Below are 13999 nucleotides of genomic sequence, written 5' to 3' on the forward strand. Positions count from 1 at the left end.
AGAAGGCAGGCACAGGATGGGATGGAGATGAAAAGCAATATGATCCACTTCACATTGTAACTCTCTGATGTTTTGCCTGAAACTAGGAGTAGAAATTAGTATATCAGGCATTAATTATTATATGTTTAACACAGGATAGAAATATGGGGAAATCTGCTCCCAGATTCATTATAAGTTCCATTACTGAGCACAGAACATTAGAGAAAATATCCACTAAATGAATAAAATGAATATAACCATTAAAAAAAAAAAAGCATCCAAGAAGATGCCACCCCCTGGTCCCTCAGCACTATCACCAATCCTAGTGTTCACATTCTCTAGGAATATTACAGGGACAGCAACTATCAACATGCCCTGGTTAACTGTTAACGTACAGTACCTTTAAAATTGATCGATGGAAGAACAGAGCCAGGAGCTGAATGAGATCGTAAAGAACATAACCGTCTTTCTTTTCCACACCTATGATATTAGGTGGGTGGTAAGGTTTATCCTTGTGTAACTCCACACGCTTATTCCAGGGGAAAAACCCAAATTGGAAGAAATACTTGACCACAATTGTCACCTACACGTGGATGATAAAAAATAAAATTCTTTGTAAGAATAGTTATATAGTAGAAACAGCAATACAAAAAAGGAAAAGAAAAACTAAGAAAAATCCATTTCACAGTTTTGATGATGGAATGCACACAATTATGTGGAATAATCACATTATTATTCTTATAGATGTCAGAACAGCAGCTAAATCTTACCCTGGGGAGTGCCTTTGATCATAGAAGTATCAGGGTCAGTCAGATTACTCATGACACTGCTAAAATAATTTCCTCTATTTTTGAGGAGTAAGCTCTGATTTAACTGATACATATATAATTATCCAACTATTAAAATACAGTAATTAGGATACAAGAAAAGAATAATGTTTGTCTTCATTTTTTTATGTATTACACTAATTTGTAATCTTTATGAACATATCATACTTTTGATGCACACAATTTTCACTGTACTCCGATCTTTTTCTTCCCACTACTTAATTGTTCACTAGAATTTCTTCTCAAGAATAGAAATAAACAAGACAAACTAGCCAGTTGTGCTGGTGTAAATGTATAAATGTGTAGAAAAGAGGTATGTTGAGAGAGAAGGGCAAATGAGAAAATTGACGGGTTTCATTTAGGCATACCTCTATGTCTATTGGGAGTTCATTGCAACATACACAATTCATCAATAAAAATACTTTTAAAAGCCCTCTCTTCTTCCTACAGCTCTTCTCTCTCTCGTCTTCTTAGTCAAACTTCCGCAAAGAACAGTCCTGTTTTCTTATCTTAGTGAATGACATCCCCACATACCGAATTCCAAAGCAGAAAACTGCAGGCCACCCTTGCCTCTCCCCTTCTCCCCTGCACCCTACCTAGTTTTACTCAATTACTAAAACCTCATATACCCACCCATCTTCAGCCTCATCACCACTGCATCCAGACCTTATTACTTCTCATGCAGGTAGTTACAATGGTGTCCTAGCTGGTCTCCATGTGCTCACTTTCATTCTGTACAAAAACTTGCAAAAACACAAATCCGATTGAGTCATGCCCCTGTTTAAACCCCTCGGTACTGAGGGGATAAGTTCTAAGCATAAACCCTGTGGACTTTCTCAAGCTCCTGCTGCTGCGCTCTCCACTCATAACCTGCCTTCCAGCCATCGTAAACCACCTGTCATTCTGGGCATTTGCCAGGTCGTCATATGCCTGTGTTTCTTTGCATGGGTTATTCCCAATGACTGGTGCTCTCTTTGCTTTTCTTCCTTTGGTGACTTTATACTCATCTCTTAAGATTCAGCTCTAAGCTCTCTTCCACTGAGAAGTCACTCCCGTGCTGTCTAACCTCTCCCCACATTCCCCCAGGCTGCATGAGGCACAGCTCCAGTCTAACTCTGTATCTTCTCTGATAGAGTTTTGCATCAATTGTGGGGCAATTCTTATTTACATCACTTCTGTTTGCCAGAGGAGTTTGTGAGCCATTGGGAAGCAGAAATAGCTTTTTCTTTTTCTTTTTTTTTGTATTTTTCTGAAGCTGGAAACGGGGAGAGACAGTCAGACAGACTCCCGCATGCGCCCGACCGGGATCCACCCAGCACGCCCACCAGGGGCGACGCTCTGCCCACCAGGGGGCGATGCTCTGCCCCTCCGGGGTGTCGCTCTGCCACGACCAGAGCCACTCCAGCGCCTGGGGCAGAGGCCAAGGAGCCATCCCCAGTGCCCGGGCCATCCTTGCTCCAATGGAGCCTTGGCTGCGGGAGGGGAAGAGAGAGACAGGGAAGAAGGAGGGAGGAGGGTGGAGAAGCAAATGGGCACTTCTCCTATGTGCCCTGGCCAGGAATCGAACCCGGGTCCCCCGCACGCCAGGCCAATGCTCTACCGCTGAGCCAACTGGCCAGGGCCAGCTTTTTCTTTTTTAAAAACTCAACATTGTATTCTCATGCTGAGCATAATTCACATTGTGGAGTGAATTAACATCAACTTAATTTTTCACTTCTTCTCTTCTCAAAATGGAGAACCCAAATTTAACTTAACCAGGAAGATTTTTATTTTTATGATGAAAGCTGCATATAAGTAGCTCTTGTCCCATTCTGCATTCTCAGTACCTGCTCTTACCTTACTTCTGGGTGAGAAACTCCCTCTCACTGAGATGTTAGAGGGTGTAGCCATTCTCTAATGAGGGAGTCATTTACATCCTGGATCATAAAATGACGTAATGGAAGTAATATTTAAGAACAATTCTTTTGGCAAGATTGTGATAGGCTAATTAAAGTAATAGATATACATTTGGCTTTACAGCTTTTATTTTATTATGAAAATAAGGTGCACGATATCAATACTTTAAATTGAATACTTTTGAGATGATTTAATATGTAACTTTGTTTTAATTTTACTGTTGAAATACTTATACATCTACACAATTTCTAGACTCAGATGGTACATCCATGCTGAGTACTAGCCTTTAAGAAGAAAGCACCTTTTAGAATTAAGTACCACTGTTAGTGAAAACCCTTTCCTTTTGCATAAACCTAACACAAAGATCCAGCATAGCCCAAGGCATAAAGTCTATAGAGCTTCCTTTTATTTCAGTTTTATGGTTGTCATGGGAATTTCTGATCTTCTCTGCATTTGATAGGGCAGGATAGAAAAGCAGGTACAATTGGATACTGTCTTTTGTCCCCTCACCTGTGATAGAAATAGGCTGGTAATTCTCCATTTTTGTCATTCAGATTATTTCTCTATTTCTTTATTTATGTAGTCATTAAAATTTATTTATTTATTTATTTATTTATTTATTTATTTATTTTTTAAGTGAGAGGAGGGAAGATGAAGATACAGACTCCTGCATGTGCCCTGACCAGGATCCACCTGGCAACCCCCATCTGGGGCCATGCCCACAACCGAGCTATTTTCAGCTCCTGAGGCAGAGGCTCCATGGAACTATCCTCAGCACCTGGGGCAAAGCACTTGAACCAATCGGCCATAGCTGCGGGAGGGAAAGAGAGAGAGAAGGAGGAAAAGAGAGAAAGAGAGAGAGAGAGAGAGAGAGAGAAAAGGGGAAACAGGGGAGAAGAAGCAAATGGTCACCTTTCCTGGGTGCCCTGACCGGGAATAGAACCCAGGACATCCACACGCCAGGTTGACACTCTACCAGGGCAGTCATTCAGATTTTTAAGTGGGTTATTATATAACTTGTGTTTTGATGTACGGAAACTGGCCCAGGTTTGAAAATGGGACCTATCCTCGCTGCTGTTCAAAGCGCTCGCTGCATTGTTTAATTCAGCACGCATTCGGGGAACTGCCCCGGCCCCAGGCACTGTGCTGGGTTCTGCCCTGTACAGCTCCGCTGTTACCTTCGTGGTTCCTGTCGCAGGACAGCCAACCAGGCTCCAGGAGTCCGCCCCGCCACTCACCCGCTGGGTCACTTTGGGCCAATTATTTAACATTATTAGAGCTGGTTCTTATCTACTAAATATGAATGATATTAGCACACCTACCTTGTGTGAGGTATGAAATGTCAAAGATATCTAGAATTACCAGCACTAGATAACTGTCACTGATATTCATTTGTCTATCTAAGACTGTCTATATAACTGATTGTTCTGTGTAACACCATGAGGGGGTCAGGCAGGCTCACCTAGAGGAAATGTCCGAGCAGCATACAGGAGGGGTCTGTTCAAAGCTCACCTCTGTGTAGACAATGGCCATCATCCAGAAGCGTCTGCTGGGCCTGGGGACAGACAGCATGGCCCAGAGGAAGATCAGAATGGGCAGCACCAGGGTGATCATGGAGGCAGAGACCATGTGGTTGAGGATAATCACAAAGTAGCACACCATTTCCGAGCGGGCCACCAGCGTGTTGTACATGGCATAGAAGAGCAGCAGGAACCGGGGCTGGCCCACATAGAACCTCTCCGACTCTTCAAGCTCGTCGTCGTGGAACATCCTGCAGAAGAAATACGACCACCTAGGTGTCTGAATTCTCCAAGGTACTGATCCCCACTTTGCAGCTCCTTCCCCCCTTCCTCTGTTGCAGAGTGCTTCGGAAAACACAGCACTACATCACAGGAAGGAATGTGAGCAAGAGCCTATTGACAGGTCTTGCTGGTTCTACTGCCCAGCGGCAGAGGCACTGGAGCTAGTTTTGTGTTTGCAGAATGATGAATAATGAAGGCTGCATTTGCTGCAAACATGTAGATGAGCATTCTGAACATGTGGGTTTTTCCGTGTGCAACCACCCATGCCCACCCCTGGATGCTCTTACTTGTTCAACAGCAGCTCGCTGGCTGTCAGCTCATGTGTCAGGGGTGGTAAGATGCTGGACTCCAGCCTGTCGGAGCGGCTGTCGTCGGGACTGACAGCCATGCGGCTGGGACCCGCAGAATCATCCCGCGAGTCGAAGGACAGGCGCTCGAAGCTGACCGCCTTGCTGTAGGACGGCGGCACTTCCACGTCGCCCTCCTCGGTGGAGGACCGCCGCAGCGCAGGGTCTGGGGTGAGGCCAGCCTCCTCGGCCTCCTCGGCCTCTTTCTGCCCCTCCTCTTCAGGCCCCTGGAGCCCACCTGAACCCATGTCCACCTCGGCCTCACTGCCCTCGTCGTCGGTGTCTTGGATCCCCACCTCCTGGTCCCGCTCAGCCTCCTCGTCCTGCGTGGCCTCCACCTCATCCTGCTCGGCCTCCACCTCTTCTATGGTTTCCGTGGTCCCCTGGCGTGAATACAGCATGGTGCACTGCGTGGGCTCGCTGTTGGGAGAGAGGGGCGGGCACAGACCTGGCTCAGCAGCAGCTCCTGCGAATCCCTACACTCTCAAGGTACCTTTTTAGAGCTCCCAAAGAAAAACATCAAGACACCACATTTCCTCTTCCTGCGTTCCACCTGCACCGTCCCTTCAGCATAGTCGCATCTGGCCTGCAGACTGCAAGCAAGCTCTCTTAATTTCAAGAGCTGACCGTGTGCACACCGGTGAAAAACCAGAGAAAGTCACATGGCTTGCTAAACCCACCTGTGCATTGAGGTTTCAAACTCATAGCGAGATCCGCAGCCAGGGGTTCCAGTATGTCTCTCCAAATCAGGATGTAGTAGAGCATACCTACTGTTATATACATTTTAAAGCAAGCTGTATATGGGAATGAGCAGCCTTGCCAGTTTGGGTCTGTTGGTGCTGACCAAGTAAATACCACCCTTGGTCCTATGCAGAGGGCCCACCTTGATCCAGAAGAGGATGATAGGAATGACAAAATGTTGGCTAAAGAACTGCATGCTTTATTAAAAAAGGGCACACTTCTTTCATCTTTGTTCCTTCTCCCTGTTTTTTCATCCTTTGCTTTTTTTCTTATTGGTGCTTATTACATTTGACTGAATTTTCACCATCTTCAGCTCCAACCATCTCCCACTGAACTCCTTCTGCACAGGGATATGCCCACCACTTCCCCCGCCCCTGTGATCCCTCGGGGTTGCTGGCTCCACCCTCAGCTCCCTCCTGCTCTCCCTCCTCCCCTCTACTTCAGCTGATCTTCTGCAAGCTCCCTTCCAGTGCTCCCTTCCTGTCAGCTCTCTACCCTTATGTTCACTGTCTCTTTTTGGCCTCTTGTTCTTGTCCCTGGCATGCCTCCTGTCCTTTTTGTGTTTTATTTTCTCACTGTCCCTGCCAGGTCCATGCAGGATAAGGTGGAGATGGAAACAGAGCTGCCACACCAGGGAATGTCATGGCACGTGCTTTTTAATATTGTCTACCTCAGACACATCCAGCCCCCAAAGGGGGGAGGGACAACAGTCATCTGGAGATGTGGAATCTGTGGATATAGAACTATAATTTATTAGATTCTGAAATACACGCTGTTATCTGAATGGCATACACGGGCCGTTTGGGTCCATAAACACTGAGATTCTCAACTGCACAGATTGCATCCATTTTCTTGGCATTGACATCAGTGTAGATATGTGAATGAACAGATGAATGAACAAATGAATGAGACTGGCTGAGTCCTGAGGCTGAAGAATCAGATTAGCGTGAGTTCTTAGTATGTGCTCAGGTGTTTTAATAGTCCCAGGGTTTGGCCCTAAGTGTGCACATGTAGAAGGCTCTTGGAATGCCAAGCCAAGGAGGGTTTTTGCTAAGACTTACCTCTATTAGATACAGTCTCCTGGGAAGGCCATGAAATGGACTGATCACCCCAGGGAATTTCCAGACCACTAGAGCCAACACCACAGGAATGCTCTCTATGGTTTTGGATCTGGTCTGTTCCTGAAGGGATTCAACAAATCCTGGTACCTTCAGGAATCAACAGAGTGGAATAGCACAGCACGTGTCAGCCAGGGGACATCTCCCATTGCCAAGGCATCGTCGCCATTGCCCGGCTCCAGCATACTGCAGCACTGTATTAAGAGTGTAGCTGCCAGCTAAGGGAAGTTAATGACCCTCTGATTTTCCAAAATTGATATTAGTTTTGGATTGGGTTATTTGAGTGGCAGGATAACTACCATTAACTGATGCTTCTGTTCCCTGTTGATCATTCAAAAAAACTCAAAAAAGAGCTTTTGGATCTTATGCAAATAATTTCATTTTTAAACAATTATTATTTTATGGTAGGATTTAATGAGGACACTTAAGCCCAAATTCATCTTTTTCAAACAAAACAAGTTACAGTCTACAAATGTGGCATATATATATATATACACACATACATACATATATATATATTAACATTCTTTTAAAAGAATCAATAGTAACCTATAGTCTGACTTTTTCTGTCAGATATACATATAAAATGTAGGCAGATTTATTCTGTTTCAGAAAATGACCATGTACGGCACATTTTCAGATTTTTTTCCCCCTATGGCATGTATGATTTGATAGAATCATGAGAAAACTGTTTCTTCCTTTTTGGACACATTTTCCCCTGTGAGGACGACCTACATGAGCTCTTAGTCAAGCAGGAAAGATGCTTAGTTCTCTGAAAGTGAAAAGTGTAAAATACTTACGAAATGGAGGACAATGTTTATAAGAATAGTTTTTAAGAAACTTCTAACAGACAAAAACTCAAGAGCGGTTAGTTTACTAGAATGCTGGGAACAACCAGTTATGTCCCAGAAAGGGTAATGGTTATGCTTTGGTTATTCATGCAAATTCTTAAAAAATAAAAGAAAAAGAAAACATACATCACATGAACTTATATTTGCAATGACACAAGGGAGGGGGGACACATATGATAAAATGACAGAACAAAGCATGCACAAGTTAAGCACCTTGATGCTAAACTGCCACTGTCAGCTGATGAGGAGGACATATCCAAGCTGAGCATTTTACGGAGCCTAGGTCGAGCACGCTCACTTGTTTTAGGAACAGTTTCTGGTCCATCTAAATCATCAAGGGTAGACTGCCTTGAGAACAGCATGGTTGCTTCAGTGTAGCAGCTAGCAGCGCAAACAGTTACAGAGACACAGGGTTAAAACACCAGTGGTAAATCAGTTTACACATGGATCAATTGACCAACACACTGCCATGCAGCTAACGACACACGGACACCAACACCGCTGACAATGACGACCGCCACAGCGGGGCTCAAGGACAGGGAGGGACCTGCTTGGCAGGACAATAAAATACAACAGTACTGGATTGACCAAAATATAATGGCTAGTGATACAGTACGAAATGTCACTCTCTGGGTGGGACATGGAAATAAGAATAATTAGAAGTCCTGACACCTTCTCTCACAGAGAATTCATGTTATTATAACTTTGCAAAACTGAATTATTTTAATTGAGGAAAAATATGGTTTATTTGGAGCTCCCTGAGTTCATGGAGAGCATTTTGTAACCAAATTGCTTAAGAAGAAATAGCTTTTCTTCATGTAAAATTTATATAAAAGATTAAAAAATATTTTAACACAGTCTCCAAAATGAGAGAGGGAAGCTCAGGGATGACCACAACAAACTGAATTTTCCACCCCATTTTTCGAGTGATATTCAGTGAAGCCAAACTCGATGCCTTGCATGTTGAAGAGATGCTGGTTTGATATGCAACTGGATATAAACCAACATCAAAAAAAAAAAAAAAAAAAGAAAAGAAAAGAAAGAAATTGGTACAAAGAAAACAACAAAGGAAGTCTCGCAATGGCAGGGTTATTTTGTCTGTTAACTTTTCATTTTGCCTAATGAATTTTATCTTCTGGATGATGTTTTTGGTCTTGATGGATATCTTTAAGCTGAGAACCCATTGGCTGGAACACCCTCAGCTCCTGGTCCCCGATGAAGCAACAATTGGGGAGGGGATGGTGGCAGAGGCAGGACTGAGATGCTACTGAAGGAGAAGAAGCTAAAAGAGTCAGGACATAGACATGATCTCTGTTCAGAAACACAGCTTAACCCCCAAAAGGGTGGTTACTGGAGTACCTATCTTCCGGCTTGAATGCTAATGACTTGGCTGATCCAGGAGAGCAGGCCCCTGTGATACAGGATGGCTGATTTACCAGCTGACACTGTTAAGCTGAACATCTTCAGCAAGCGACCTCACTAGGAGGCCTACTCTATGCCCAATGGGCACAGCCTGATGCCGCCAGGTAATGATTGTGAGGCAGAAATGGACCTCATTCAGGATGGAACCATCGCTGGGAACTGGGGAACAGGGACTCTGAGTCACTCACTGATGGAACCAGTTAAGGGCTTTTTTTTAGGTTTCAGGTGCTTTAGCATAATCCCACTGTGTACCAGTGTGACCATCCTGCTGCACGTGTCATAGCTACGTGGCCAAGACAGGGCCAGGACAATGAGAGAGGTGAGCATATAAGCATCCAAATAGTCTTTAATGACGCAAAGGCTGATTATCTTAAAGAGGGCCATAGTTCCTAAGGATGTCACCATGTCCTGAGCCAAATGGGGAGATGACAACGAGGTAAACTAGAAATGCATGAACAAGCATAGGGAGGACTGGGTTTGAGCCGCCAGCTGGACATTAACTGGCTGTTGAGTGTCAGGTAAGGCAGTCTCTCATTTCGGGTCCCAGTTTTGCCATTTATGAGACGGAGGAACTGGATCTGTGCATTTCGGTATTGCATATTTTAGAGGTACAGCCCCACAGCCTTTTTGGAGTTTGTAGGAAGAGACTTGTGCACGCTCTCCTGCAGCACTGCTCAGATGTTCTGCACAGGAGCCATTCTTTAATAATCCCCACTCATCTCCTTCATTCTTACCTTGAGTTCTATTGTCCCATCAGCCCACCCACCTTCAGAACCCAGGCGATTGGGTTGTTCGGAGTGTGACCTAGTTGCTGTCCAATCCAGGACAGTATTAAACATAAAGGGGAAATGGAGAATCTTTATAAAAACAAGCCCTGATGACAGGTTTAAATGGATGGTTGTCACCTTGCAGGGCCATATAGCAACCTCTAGGTCAGTGGTTTTCATCCTTTTCACACTTGGTGACTGGTACAAACAGAAGAATTATTTGGGGGACCACTAAGGCAGAAATCGTCCTGAGCATAAGCGAATTTAGTGAAGATCATTGGGTCTATAATTGTCACACAGCAGCAGGATGGTTAACTCTCTTTCGCGGACCGGTACGGAGTTTCTGGTGGACCAGTCCGTAGACCGGTGGTTGAAAACACTGCTCTAGGTGACATTCTCAAACAACAATCAGCCCCTTCATATCTAGAAATGCTCTTTAGGATTTCACTAATATTTCTTGCAGGAATTTAAACCAATGTATTTTATGAGAAGGTAATGATTTCTGATTTTCTACAACAACCATTAAAAAAAATGGCCATTTTACACCTGGATTTGAAGGACCTCATGACTATTCTAATAAGTCAAAGGGAATACAAATTCATTTGGTAGGTTCCCACCCAAACCTCATCTACTGTAAGCCCAGATGTAAACATGTGTGACATGGAGGCAGAGCAGGAGCTGTGACAGGTGGGAGGCTCCACCCAGGCTGGGTCTTCTGTAAAAGCGGCGGGGTCACACTGAGCATGTCACACTGGGCGTGTGAGTTCTTACTTGGGAATGACGCTAGGCCTTGCCCAATGGCACAGATATTGAGAACAAGCTTCTATACTCAATACCTTCTAGGGGAGATTACTGCCCTTCCAGCAATCAGTATGCCTTACTGTTGACTCTAATGTAGACAAATGATAGGCAGTTGGAAAATTTCCTAAAGCAAAGAAGCTAGGAATGCAGCTCAGCCGTTAATAAAAGGAAAAATATGTAAATTTATTTCTTTTCTTTTCTTCTTTTTTAGCAAGAGAGAGAGAGACAGACAGACAGACAGAGACAGACAGACAGGAAAGGAGAGATGAGAAGCATCAGTTCTTTGTTGCAGCACCTTAGTTATTCATTGATTGCTTTCTCCTATGACGGGGGGACTCTAGCCGAGCCAGTGACTTGTTGCTGAAGCCAGGGACCAGGGGGTCATGTCTATGATACCATGTTCAAGTCAGTGACCTCGCACTCAAGGTGGTGAGCCCATGCTCAAGCCAGTGATCTCAGGGTTTTCAGCCTGGGTCCTCAGCGTCCTAGGCCTTCACTCTATCCATTGCACCACTGCCTGGTCAGACATGCAAATTCATTTCTTAATGATAGAGATATAATGATATAGTGAACCTCATTGCATTTCCTTTTTCTTTAGGTTGAAAATAAAAAGTGAAAATTAATTTTAAAAATACTGACTTTTTACTAATATATTTATTGATTGGGTGACCCTTTTTAAATTTGGGGGGTATTTTGACAGTCTCTGCTAAAAGGCAATTCATGGATTTAAATATCTTCTATCTCAAAATTTTTGATGATGGATACAGTTTTATATTGTAATTTTGGGTCAGATGAACTGTTTTAAAGGGTTTTTTTTTCTTTTTCTACTATTTTATCTTTTCTGAGTTGTGATCTAGAATTTTAATTAATTTCACATTGCTGACCGCTCACGAGTTAACTCATGTTTGCACTTGCATTAGTTTTTTTCAATTTTTGAAACTCAGGGTAATGAAGGATTGTTGTATTTGTGACTCTTCGCTCTGAGGGTTGAAGTTTGAAAACTAGCACACGGTTCTGTATTCTCACACGGACTCCTTTTCTTCCCACTCTTCCCTCTTCCTCTTCCCACTCCTCCAGGCGTGAGACCGCAACATCGAAGTTACGGTAAACAAACACAGTGTCGAGCCATCTAAACTTGGACTATCTTTTAACCGCTTGCAGTTAGAACATACTACCAAGGATATTGTAAAGTCTTTCCTCGTCGTGTTCAATCCAACGAGAACGTGTAAAGTGTGTGTTTCAAAAGGAAAGTGCAGCGAAACAGATATATTTGCAAAACATGTTATGTACCATTACTAATAGCTGATGGCTACACAGTATACCACACCAAAAAAAAACAAACTACTAAAATGTATAATATGTATAAAATATAATATGTAGCAGATATATACAAAGTTTTATTTAAATTAATTATGTATAAATAAAGTATACTGAAGTTTATTTAGATTGTTTCACTTTCATACTTAATTATGAAAAAAATAGCTGGTGACATGATATAACCTCTGTGTGAAATTGCCGGTCAACAATGTGTTAACTGGCTATATTATTAATTATTGTGCCATTGAATGTTGCTAATACGGGAATTATATCTGTTTATTTCATGGAAGTTTGATTTTCAGTTCACTGTCTACCATTCTCTTTGCTCTCTCTGATTAGTGTGATTCAGAATCTGGCTCTGGAGCCCTTACTCTCCAGCCTGGCTCATGTGTGATATTCAGGAGGCTTGTGAAATCCTCAGAAATTTCTGGAAAAAATTGTATTTCTGTACACTTCTCCCTTTGTGAGAAAGTATATAACTTCATGAAAAATATTTTAAATTATTATTTATTTATTTTTTTATTAAGGGAGTGTCTTTTATTAAGAGAGACAGACTCCCACATGTGCCCCCACAGGGATTCACCTGGCAAGCCCCCTACCAGGCAGTGCTCTGCCCATCTGGGGCCACTGCTCAGTTGCTCTGTAACTGAGCTATTTTAGCGCCTGAGGGAAGTCCATGCAGCCATACTCAGCACTATCCTCAGCATTATCCTCAGTGGCTGGAGCCAACTTGCTTGAGCCATTTGAGCCATGGCTCTGGGAGGAGAAGAAAAAGAGAGGGGGAGGAGTGGAGAAGCAGATGGTCACTTCCCCTGTGTACCCTGGCTGGGACTCAAACCCGAGACTTCCACATGCCAGGCTAATGCTCTACCACAGAGCCAACCAGCCAATCACTGTAAGTGTCATTGCAAGTTAATGAAGAAAGGTTAGTTCATCCAGTCCCCTTTTTACTTGCCAAGTTTAGGGATCAGGTAACAACAACAGCATCCCTATATTATGAAGCAAGGCAAGAAGGGAGGTAAAAAAAATTCATTTCAAAATATTATAATTCGCCTGACCAGGCAGTGGCGCAGAGGATAGAGCATTGGACTGGGATGCGGAGGACCCAGGTTTGAGACCCCGAGGTCACCAGGTTGAGCTCAGGCTCACCTGGCTTGAGCAAAAAGCTCACCAGCTTGGACCCAAGGTTGCTGGTTTGAGCAAGGGGTTACTCGGTCTGCTGAAGGCCCATGGTCAAGGCACATATGAGAAGGCAATCAATAAACAACTAAAGTGTCACAATGGCAAAGAAAAACTGATGATTGATGCTTCTCATCTCTCTCCATTCCTGTCTGTCTGTCCCTATCTGTCCCTCTCTCTGTCCCTGTAAAAGAAAAATTATAATTCACATTATGGAGCATCATGTGTTTTGAAAAACAGATGCAAATATAAAGTAACCAAATATATACTATGCATGTATACAATTGTATTCTTAACTCTGTGGGAGGATATATTTCCAGTAAAATATAAACATGACTTTCAGTTAAGATAAACAGTTATCGTAAGCCGTTTATTTTTAAATTCAGAAAGAGGAAAACACAGTTTGCCCCAGACTTTATCCATATTCTATATATGCAGAGCAGAGCTATCCAAACTTGAGTGTGTGTGTGGGGGAATTAAATATGCTATAGACAAATAAAAAACAAAGGGAATATGTTTTAGAAAATGTACATCTAGAGTATCTCAGCTGTTTTCTTCTTCAGTCTCCCATTTTTAAAAAAATGGTTGTTGAGTCATAAACACATTATAAAGCATGAATTTGGAAACTTTTCGATTCCTCGGTTCATTTTCATTCACCCTATAGCCAGGAAGTAACAGTATCTTGAACATTCACTACATTCAGACAAATATTGCCTCCCTCACCTTGCTGACATGTCCAACCACTTCTGCAAATGTACCTATGCAGTCTCCTCTCATTGTAAAAGAAATAGGCTCTGGCTGCTGGCTCAGTGGATAGAGCTTTGGCCTAGCATATGGACATCCCGGGTTTGAGATGTCCCCTCCCATCCTGTTCTCTTCCTACAGCCTGTGGCTCAATTGGTCTGAACATCGGCCTCAGGCACTGAGGATAGCTCAGTTGATTCAAGCATCA

At 43.2% G+C, this 13999-nt stretch overlaps 1 protein-coding gene across 2 annotated transcripts in view; it reads right to left on the reverse strand.

Annotated features, from left to right (window-relative positions):
- PIEZO2 (piezo type mechanosensitive ion channel component 2) overlaps positions 1 to 13999 on the reverse strand; it is a 490804-nt gene that overhangs the window by 33073 nt on the left and 443732 nt on the right. For both annotated transcript variants that reach the window (XM_066247149.1, XM_066247150.1), the window contains 3 exons: positions 4792 to 5271; positions 4215 to 4473; positions 380 to 562 (listed from right to left, as the gene is read on the reverse strand). In XM_066247149.1, coding sequence (XP_066103246.1) covers positions 380 to 562; positions 4215 to 4473; positions 4792 to 5271 — 922 coding nt within the window. The remainder of the gene's footprint in view (positions 1 to 379; positions 563 to 4214; positions 4474 to 4791; positions 5272 to 13999) is intronic.

The sequence above is a fragment of the Saccopteryx bilineata genome, chromosome 11 (genome assembly GCF_036850765.1).
Source record: "Saccopteryx bilineata isolate mSacBil1 chromosome 11, mSacBil1_pri_phased_curated, whole genome shotgun sequence".
Lineage (NCBI taxonomy): Eukaryota > Metazoa > Chordata > Mammalia > Chiroptera > Emballonuridae > Saccopteryx > Saccopteryx bilineata.